At 29.0% G+C, this 11508-nt stretch overlaps 1 protein-coding gene across 1 annotated transcript; it reads right to left on the bottom strand.

Moving 5' to 3' along the window:
• Positions 1 to 534: 534 nt before the first annotated feature.
• LOC120080175 (22.0 kDa class IV heat shock protein-like) lies at positions 535 to 1451 on the bottom strand. Its single transcript, XM_039034749.1, has one exon. It carries the CDS (start codon positions 1254 to 1256, stop codon positions 645 to 647), a length of 612 nt encoding a protein of 203 aa, XP_038890677.1. The 5' UTR covers positions 1257 to 1451; the 3' UTR covers positions 535 to 644.
• Positions 1452 to 11508: the final 10057 nt, after the last annotated feature.

The following is an 11508-nucleotide window of genomic DNA, read 5'->3' as shown; positions in this document are numbered from 1 at the left end:
ATTCTTATCATTTTCTGACAAAAAGAAAAAAAATTCTTAATCAAGTTGTTTTCAAGAGTTCGAATGTCATTTGGACATTTTTTAATAATTTTTTAAGTTGGTTTGAAAATGAAAGTAAATTTAATTATTTAAAGTTATTTTCAGATTAAAATATCACTTATACACCTTTAAAAAAAATTAATTGATTTTGAGAATCAAAGTGATTCTCAAAAACTACTTAAATTGTTTTGAAGATCAAAATGATATTTAATATTAAGAACTTTTTATATTGATTTTGAGAGTAAAAAGGATATTTAGACATTTTAAAATTATATTGAAAGTTAAATTGTCACTTACATATTTTTTAAAAACTTTTTTGATTTTTTAAGAATTAAAATATCACTTTAAACACATTTTTAGAAACTTCTTAGGTTCTCAAGAAAAGAAATTTTCCTAATTAATTAGACTTGAGGTTTTTGGCAAGAATGTGATTTTTTTACTTCTATATCATTAATTGCAATGGATTAGTTGCTAAACAAATTTCACGCCCAATTCTTTCATTTTAAGTTGCCAAGATGCCATTATTTTCCTTCTCAAAGAGTACTCTTATTCTTAGTCCTCAACATTACATAAAGTACCATCTTAATTTACATATACACAATACATTAACAACAAGAAAATTGATCCCTCTCACTCATAGTCTCACAGTCCTGCCTGGCCCCGCCGGACTTGTTCAGCTCGCCTTCCGGCGGTTGTTCATCCAAAATGCCGACCACTCTCGACCTAATCTTCTCCGGCGAAAGCTTCGACAAAGTGACCTTAAGAACCCCATTCGAAAGCTGAGCTTTAACAGACTCCATATCCGCATTAACCGGCAGCCGAAATTGCCTCCAGAATTTTCCATAGCTTCGTTCCATTCTATGCCAATGATCACTCTGTTTTTCCTCTTCCCTTTTCCTCTCTCCGATCACTTTCAAAATCCTGTTCTCCTCGTCCAATTCGATCTTCAGTTCCTCCTTGTTCATTCCTGGTACATCCAGCATGATCTGGTGACTCTCCGGCGTCTCTTTCCAGTCAACTCTCGCCGGCGGGAGTGGCTGCATCTGCTGCTGTTGTAAAGCATCTCTGTTTTCGTTTTCGAGTAACCCAAATGGGGTTTGTTCAAGAATCCCAAATGGGTCGATAAATGGAAGAAGGGAAGGTTGGGATGAGGTAACAAGAAAAGAAAAGATGAAGATTATTGAGAATAATGCTTGTATCGCCTTTGATTCTGCCATTTTTGGTGGTATTTGAGATCGGTGAAATCAGGGGATTGCGGAGTAATTTATAAGTGAAAGAGAGGGAAGAGGGGAATAGGATTTATAGCTTTTTTTTGTTGGTTTCTGGGGAATTCTAGGGAAGAAGAAGATGGAAGGTTCGGGATTTAGTTCGAAATTTGAACAGAGAGAGTGCGTGGCCGATTCCCTAAGGCCGTGAGTTCTCCGGTTTCTTCTGGACATTTCTGATCCTATTTCTTGCATTGTAGAGGACAAAAAGCAAACATATCAAGAAAACATATTTTTTAAATAACACTTTCATCCTACTTTAAATTTTATTTTATATTTTCACCCAAAAAAATATTTGCTTGCTCGTTGTATTTATCTTTGGTATTCCATCAAATTATTTACTACATGTCAAATTCTTTTTACCTCTTTTTTTATTATTATTATTTTTTGTATGTGATAAAAGTGTAATACATAATAATGTGTGCATCTTGACATGTCAAATTCTAATTTTATTAAAAATTAAAACACTTTTAAATTGACTTGAAAAAGGTGTTTTTTCTAAGTCATTTTCTATTTAAACATTTTTTTTTATAAAATATGTTTAAAATAAAAATATTAATATGTTTGATTATACTTATTTTTATATACAAATTTGTTTGATTTGCTATATATTATGCTTTTATTAATCCCAAATTATCTAAATTTACACAAATTCTCAAGGTGCAAGTAAAGTATTTATTATCGAAGACCCTTCATGGTGATGTTATTGGCTAAGATTTTGTCTGAGATTATTGTAGTTTTAAAAATAATTACTATCAAGTGTATTTTAAGAAAAATTAATTGTGAAAGAAAGTAATATAGTGTTTGACAAATTTTAATTTTAAATTAAAATATTAGTTACGGTGTTTGATAAATTAATATTAAATTGGTGTAATTTAGTTATATGAACCAAAATACGATCATTGCTTTGATTATTTTCATATTGATAGTTACTTTATAATTTATTATAATATAAATTTTATGATTTCAATTTCAACTAATTTTGTTCAATCTAAATTATTTGATAAAAGTTCGAGAAAAATCACTGTTATAAAAAATCAAATTAATTAATATTTGAAAATATACGTGACAGAATATATTAATATAGAAGGATATTATTATAATATATTTATTTAAACCATTAACAAAGTAACAAATTTTTAGAAAAGGATATGAGCTTTTATGTGTTAATTAAAATTTTAAAGTGATTCTAGAAGGCTAATTAATAATTTGATTTACCAAACAAGTTAGGAATGCAATTCTAGACAATACCTAAATAACTGATTTTAAAAAGATATGAAATAAACGTTTTGATTTAGAAGTGATTTTAATGAATTTAATCCGAATTTATTTTACCAAACAAAAACTGGTTAAAATTCTTTTACAATTACTTCTATTTCTCCCAAAATCAATCTCAAGCACAATCTAAATGGCAGAGAAGAAAGAGTGATTTAACCTAATTTACTACCTTTATAGTCTTTATTCTCTTTTCAAATTTGTAAGCACACACCAATTCACCTATTGATCTTTGACATATTGAAAAGAATGAAGAAGCAAAAAAAAATCGTAACTCTATTCATTTACACAAAACGATAGACGACATAAGTAAGATGGTTAGTCCCCATTTGGTAACCGTTTTATTTTTAAAAATTAAGTTTATGGACAATACTTTCACCTCCAAATTTCTTCCTTTGGTATTTACTTTTTACCAATTGTTTAAAAAATTAAGCCAATTTTTTAGAAATAAAAAAAATAGCTTTCAAAAAGTTATTTTTGTGTTTGAAATTTGGCTAAGAATTTAACATTGTAGATGCAAATCATTGTAAGAAATGTGAATGATAGACTTAATTTTTAAAAACAAAAACAAAAAACCAAATGATTACTAAACGTAGTCTAAGTTTTTAGGATAACTAAACAAATCACTAAATTTAAACATAGGTTTTGAAAAATAGACTATCGGTCTTTTCTTTTTAAAATAGCCAAACCAAATAACCAATCGTTTTTTTTAAGTGCAAAATATACAAAAAAAAAAAAAAATACCTCAAATTAAAAGGAGAAAAAACAAGAGACAGTATATTTGAAAAAAAAAATAGATAACTGATTTCATGAAAGTAAATAATACGCAAACTGTGATGACATAAGAAAATATATGAACAACAAAATAACAATAAAGCAAGAGCAAGAAAAGAAAACTAGAAGAGAGGAAGTAGATAACTAATATTGAACTCAATTGTGGTGTCCTCTACAAAAGCATCTTACAGCCCTATTAATAGAGCATGATGGAGTATATGTTTACAAGGTAAAAGTTAATGGGGGAGGTTATGAGATTGGATAACCTATGAAGGTTATGAGTTTGTTGAGCATAAATATGTTACGGATATCTACAATATTAATTTACAATACTCCACCTTAGATATCTAGTATGTAAAATAAATGTCTCGTTAAAACCTTACTAGGAAAAACCCAATGGGATAAAAACCTAGTGAAGGAAAAAGAATATATCATTCATATACTTTAATAATTGTCTCCTTAAAAACCTTCTAGAAAACCCATGGGACAAAACCATAGTCAAGGAAAAAAAGTGCAGCACATTTATCTCCCTCATGAAAACATCACTTGATATTATTGGTTGTCACATATAAATTTCGTGTGTTAGCTTCTCAAATGTTATTGCTGGTAACACTTTCGTCAATAAGTCTCCTAGGTCGTCTTTTTTGAAGAAATCCGTTGAATAGTGATGTTGGTAATTTATGCTTTATCCATCTCTTCATATAATAACACTATTGGCTAGCCTTGTACATCATCAAATTTTACAATGATTAACGTAGTTGTTATGATCTGCTTCATAAACTTCATAATAAAAAAATTCTTCTCTATGTACTAAGTAACCTTTTTAATAATCTAATTCTTATAGGTTAGATAAGTAACTTGCATTTTCACAATCAACTAGATCACAATTAGATTTATGAGAATTCATGTAAACTTATTCTCAAATAAAAACATAACATATTTTTAACTCTACTTCAATATCTTTCTTTAAAGGAATATTATATTTATGCTACAACAAGTAGCATATAAACTAGTCAAGATATAAATGCACTTATTTCCCAAAACTTATGATTCTTTGGGACCTAAAGTTCATTATTTTTCTGACATAAGATGATATAAATATTTCATACCAAGTGAATGGACCATCATAGGAATGTTCAATAGTGGATAGTTCATATAAGATCTTATATGTATATATTGATGTAATTCTATCTGCTTTATGCCTTATTTGCAAGCTAAGACAAAACTTATCATCTCAATTTATTTCTTAAGAAATTCTGTTTGCGTTTGAAATCTCATCAGGAGGTTATACTTAAATTATCAACATATATATAAATAATATATACATAATAAATCTCAAGTTGTGATTTCTTTATAAAAGCATATGGACAAATAGAGGTTATTTTTATACCCTCATATCAACAAATATTTAATAAAATGATTATACCACATTCTCTAGGAATGTTTTATATATAATTCTTTAATATTTGAATTATATGAATTTGGTACCTCTAATCCTTAAAGGATATAGTTATTAAGAGATTCATATAAATGTATAATGACTACATCCATAAGATGTATATTATTAAGCTTTTCATACACAACCAGATAAATTTGATATCTCATGGTATTGTATCCTCTATAGGAGAATATGTAGCATTATAATTAATACTATTTCTTTGCAAGAATTATTGTGGAACTTGTCTTGCATTATATAATGTAACTATTTTTCTTACAAATATTTACTTGTATCCCACATGTTTGCCATTCTCTAATGTTTGTACTAGTTCTCATGATTTGACAAATAATTCCTATTAGATCGTTTTTTTCCACATAAGTCAATCATTTCTACGTCGTAACTTTTTTTTCAATATACCTGAGTATATAATACTCGTTTTCATAAATAATATGGTGAGCAACATTGTATGCAAAAATGTTATCGACTTATTTAAGTATGGTTCATCCTTTTCTTGTCATGATATACAATTTATCGAGAACACGACACCATGATAAGTTCAATTTCAATTTTAGTTAGAGAGAGTTTGATAATTAATCTCTAGAGAACACGACACCATGATAATTTATTAGATGGAAGAATCTTTTAGTTCTTCAATGAATATCAATGTATATTTTCAATAATTATTTTCATTATTGACCCAAAATGACTCATCATGTCAAAGGAAAATATATTTGGATCAAAGAACTTCAGGTTCATTGTTACATATATTTCAATTACACAAATATGTGTAAATCGAATTTAGAAGGAAAAATATAACTTTTCTATATGCACTTCCCATAGATGACAATAGATATAGTATATAAATACAATATATTATTCTTATTATTAATCTTCTTAGATGCTATCTATTACAACGTATACCTTCCAAGTTTAATAAACTTCTCCTTGATTTACAAAAGAATAAAGTATATCAATTGTCAATTTTGGCAAAATATTATTTTCTTTTCTAAAATCTTTAATCAAGTCTAAGGACTTAATATCATATTTGATTTTTCGCTTCAAGTATTTGAATTTTGGAAAACATAAGTATAATATGCAGAGATGTACTATATGTAAAACATAAATATTATTTGTTCTTATTTTCTTTAAGAAATTTAAAAGAAATCCAAATATCTCACATACAAATGGGTCAAAAACAATAATCATCTCTCCAAGAATTCTAAGAAATTTGTATAATCCAAATAATATCATATTTAGGGTTAAAAAGATAAGTTATAATCTCTTCAAGATATTCAAATGAATTCTCAAAGTTTTCTTTTGTTGTCTCTTTTGCATCACATTCAGAAAATGAAATCTTTCTTCAAAAAATTATATGTGTTTGGTTTTAATAGAATAAATTATTTCTTCCTCTATTAACATGATTCAGATCTCAATGATTAAATATTGAAACATTCACTTCAGGGGGATAATATAATATTTGATCAAAATTTATTATTTTTCATAGAAACATCTGCTCATATGTTTTATTCAACATCAAAAGATATCAGATAAATATTCATCACAATATTTCAAACTTTCTTTCTCAAACTGCTAATACAAGAGCATAATATGTTTGATATATGCTTATTAGTTTATAAGCATTTATTAATTTAAAATATGTGCAATTTCAGGTGGAAGACAAAAACAATGAGCATTAATTGATTTAAGTAACTTCAGGTGTATTAAATCAAAATTAGCTTAAGAATAATTAGCTATTATGCATAACTTTCAAACTCTGCCATAAAGAAATTCAGTCAATTATATATATATTATCACTAGGGTGTTCATGGGTTGAGTTGGGTTGAAAGACTTTTTAGACCCAATCTAATTATTCGGGTTGTAAATTTTTTCAACCCAAATAACTCTTATTAAAAAATGAACCCAACCCAACCCAACCATGAAATATTTGGGTTAAGTTGGTTCGGGTTAATCGGGTCATTTATTTAAAATTTTATTCTAAAAAGAAGCAAAACGTAAATATGTAAAAATCTAATTTAATTATTTTCCTATATTGAATACTCAATTTGAAACTACTTTAAAGAGTTGTTGAAGAATAAATTATTCAAAAATATTTGAATTAAATAAAATTGAAATCGATATATGTATAAATAATTGTGTTATAAGTAATAAAAAATATATGTTTTAAAGTTAATAATAAATTCGAGTTGATTCGAGTTGGTTTGGGTTATATTAGGTGAACCTATGAACCAACCCGACCCATAAAATCTTCATTTATTTGAACCCAACCCAACCCAAATGAGTTGATAACCCAACCCAAACCGCATGGGTTGGGTTGGGTGTATCGGTTTTTTCGGGTCATCGGTTTTTTGAAAACCCCTAATTATCAATATATATAAATTTCAAAAGCTCATAACTTTATCCATATGAAAATAATTTAAATATTCAACAATCAAATAAATTTCAATTCTAGCATAGCAAACAAAAATTGACTAATTCAACTCCCATGTTAGTTCCCAGATAGAGGTATTCCCTCATTAAATATCTCAATCTGGCCGAACAATCCTTGGACAGAGTTCTCTTAATCAATTTTTATTTCTAATTCATTGATCTTCTAATTAAGAGTTAATTAATAGATTAATGAATCTAAGTGCATTGTTAATTTTATTAAAACAAATTCACTTTAAGAAATAATCTTTAATGTTTTGAATTTTTGCAAATAAATTAAAGATAATTTTAAATATTTACTCATATTTGAAAGATAAAATAATATTATTAGAAGATAATTTTAATGAATAAAATATAATATTATTATGAGAGAATTTTACCTTTATTTAAAAGAAACTCAAATCTTATTAAGAAATTGCAATCCAATTAAGGAAACAAATATCCTAATTTAATTTTTCAAAAATAACAATTATATTTTAACATATAGAAAATATAAACTAATTAGAAAAATATCTCAAACAAATCTTTCAAATATAAGAAAATTAAGATTCATGATTTGCAATCTATAATAGAATTTACATACATTACACAAAAAAATTGATGCATGATTTATAATCGGTTGCAACATCTATTATATCATAAACAGGATAAGAACAAATAAAAGAATCTACCTTCTAGCAAAGGAATAAATCTATAACAAATTACACATGTTGAATCCTACCCCAACAAAAGCATTGATAAAATATTGATATACACGTCATCGACAAAACTATGATATCAAATGGCTAACAAAAGTGCTACATATGCCTCTTGGAGTATTTATAAAAAATCAAATTGAATTTTAAAAGATGGAGATTGAAAATACGATGAGAATGTCAATAATTATATATATACAAACAGTTGGTAAAGTAACAAACTGAGTTGAGGATAAAATTCAGCGTATTTCGAACTGCATTATGTGCACGTGATATAGATTAAAAAGAGATTTGCACAACAACTCATAAGTTTTGTTTAGATCTCTTACTTACAAAATCACATCTCCTTTAATTTCCTAACTCAATTGCAAAACAAGCAACTAAAGATTAATTATAATCTCAAAGTGGAAAAAAAAAAGTTGAAAAACTCGCAAGTACTTTAAGACACATAATACTTATATCAAGTTTACAATTTGATCTAATCAAATGTAAAATTTAATATCAAATATATCTTAACAATCAATTCACAAACATATAAATCACATATATGGTTTAAATAGAGTACTCGCCTTCTTTAAACTTTAGCTTTAAATACCTCAATAATATGTAGGGTCTTATCGTTCTTGGTATTTCATTATTATTTATTATTCATATTCTTCCTATGTCATCTCACTGCATGAGTCTCTACCACTTGGGAGATTTTGTGGAGATTAGAGTTGATTAATTGGTAGCTTTAAATACCTCAATAATATGTAGGGTCTTATCGTTCTTGGTATTCCAATTAATCAACTCTAATCTCCACAAAATCTCCCAAGTGGTAGAGACTCATGCAGTGAGATGAAATAGGAAGAATATGAATAATAAATAATAATGAAAGCAAGAGAAGAGATAAAAGTAGAAGAAATGAAATAGGAGCTAATATTGAACTCAATTGTAGTGGCCTCTACAAAGGCACCTTACAACCCTCACTACTACAAGTACCCCTTTTAATAACATTTGAGGATAGTTGTTTATAAAAATCGCTATTGAAAACAGGAAAAGAAAATCGGGAAGTAAATTTAATTCGCCCGCCCAAATAACTATCCTTTTCTCTAATTACATATTTCCCTCTATCATACGTTTCAAGAACCAAATTTCTCCAATGTCATGCGATCGACTTCTCTCCCTCTCTCTATTTCTCTCATTCGTTCATTCTCTTCTCTTTCTCATTTACAAGCTTCAGTTTGTTTCAACATCTCTATAGGGTTCGCATCTACTCCATCTTTGACAAGCTTCTTCTTCATCTCCATCAGCATCCTCGTCTTCATCTCTACCATCATGCTTATCTCCTACGTTTGCATTCGCGTTAAATCCACCCACCCTTGCCCTTACATTTTCCCTAGACCCTCTATCTCTCTCCCCACTTGTCATACCCCCTCCCAGATTAACCTCTTAACCTTAAAGAGAGTGTGATGATAATAGTTACCAACCCTTTATGTGACACTTATGTTGGATCAACACCAGTACGCAGCGGAAGGGAACAAGATCCATAAGAATTCTAATTGATTAATTTTGGCATAAAAGAAACATGCTAAAATAGAGTATAATGGGTTTCATGAACATGCCTTAGCTGAACCATCGAAATCTCTATTTTCAGCTGCAAAATCCTTCGAATCCTTGTGTATACCACCACAAGATCTTCCCTACTATCCTCTTGGTGCTCTAGATTGAGTTGTGGGACTCAAAATAAGTTGAAATCAAAGGGAATATGGAGAAAACTCACTGAACCAACCCATTGAAGAACACTTTCTTCATCCAAATTTTTCAGCAAAAACTCAATCGATTCATCAACTACTCTTCACTCCAATCTCTTCAATATATTGCAAACTATTATGCAAAGAGATGTGTTGCATGGGATGCAGCTCATGCTTGGAGTAAATCAAGGAAGAGGTGGTGGGTTCCTAGTGAGAAAGTTGAAGATGAACTTGAAAAACCCATTTTTCAAGTTTGTGTAATTTTCAATTTTAAAAAATCCAAAATTTATTTTAAAATTATATTTTATTTCTAAAATAAAAATTTATTAATTTCATAAATTAATTTTTTAATAAAATTAATAAATAATTATTTAAACAATTTAAATAATTCTAATTAATTTAATATCCAATATTAAATTAATTTTTACACAAAATTCCATCTCAATAATCCTACTAATTAAATATATTCTTCAAATTTCATTTGATTCTAATTTCGAACGTTTCAAATTAAACTTATCAGCTACTTTAGAGCTAATAATATTTCCAAGCTAGTAGGGGACCTCAATGGACCTATAGATCAATGGGCTCCAACGATCCGTGATTAATCGGGCTAAACCTCATTAGACCGATTTAATCCCCATTCGTTACACATGGTCACTTCACTAAAGCCCATATTGAGCTCACACACGCTGTATGTATATTATGTCCACTCGATATAACCATGATTAGTAAGTTAACCCATTCACAGGTTGTTCGTAATCACGGCTGGTCAAGTCTCTGTTTTACCCCTAAAATTACCTCTTGTTTTTAAGTCTCCACTGATCCCTAATGAAAAATTGTTTTGTGATCCAATCACAAAACCGAGTCCTCTCATCCAAATAAGAGGGCGAGATCCCTTATTCAAGCCCCAGAATTAGCACTTAAGGGAACAACCTCTCTACTATTCCCTAAAGGGTAGGAGTGAATTCCCTCTTGCACCCTATGTCCCCAGCTATCTATCCGTCTTACCTGAAATTGTAGTCATATTGAGCCGGCGCTATTGAGCCAACTCTCACCTATGCAAATCTAAGGACAATCCCAGATAAACAAGTGTTCATAATTAGCTCAGAATTAAGGTCAAGTTACCTAGGTCATCGCTTTGAAATAGTCAGTCTAAACAAGTAAACAGCGTTAATAAAGTAAGAGTGACTCATTTCGTGGTCCGATCTTGTACAAACCTTTTGCACAAGGACACCCCACTCCTCATGTCTAACATGAACGAATTAGGATCACTTCGTTATAGCACTTTACAACTCCTTGTAACAACTACAGACAGGCCGTATTACCAGAATAAGGTACCCAACCTTATCTATATACTATAGATCATTTTGACTATTTACTCGAACCTGATCCACTTTTATGTCTCCACATAAAGTTCAAGTACTCATCCAATAGTCAAGAGACTTTTAGGTTTATTGGATTTATATTCAAGCAATAGATATATTAAATAACACCTTTATTGAATTTTCAGAATAAGCTCCATTGTTTATATACCACGAGTTTTAGGACATAAAACCCAACAAATTACTGCCTAGCTGAACCTGTTTAGGAACCTTGAAAATCATAAATAATAATCAAGAACTAACAGAACTTCGAACATTAAGACAACTTTAGAGTACCATTCATAGCAACTTATAATATGTACATACAGAAGTAAGGTTTAGTGGGTCCACACACTCAGAACTAATCCCTAATATGTAATACATGTGTACAAATATTTATAACTTAACCACCTAAGTTTCCTTCAACTAATCTTTAAATGGCAGAGCAGCAGCGTAGTTAACTTATGAGGAGTTGACGGCTAC

Source organism: Benincasa hispida, chromosome 6, assembly GCF_009727055.1.
Source record: "Benincasa hispida cultivar B227 chromosome 6, ASM972705v1, whole genome shotgun sequence".
NCBI classification, from domain to species: Eukaryota; Viridiplantae; Streptophyta; class Magnoliopsida; order Cucurbitales; family Cucurbitaceae; genus Benincasa; species Benincasa hispida.
Note: the sequence above shows the minus strand (reverse complement) of the source record. Positions and strands in the feature narration are given on the sequence as shown.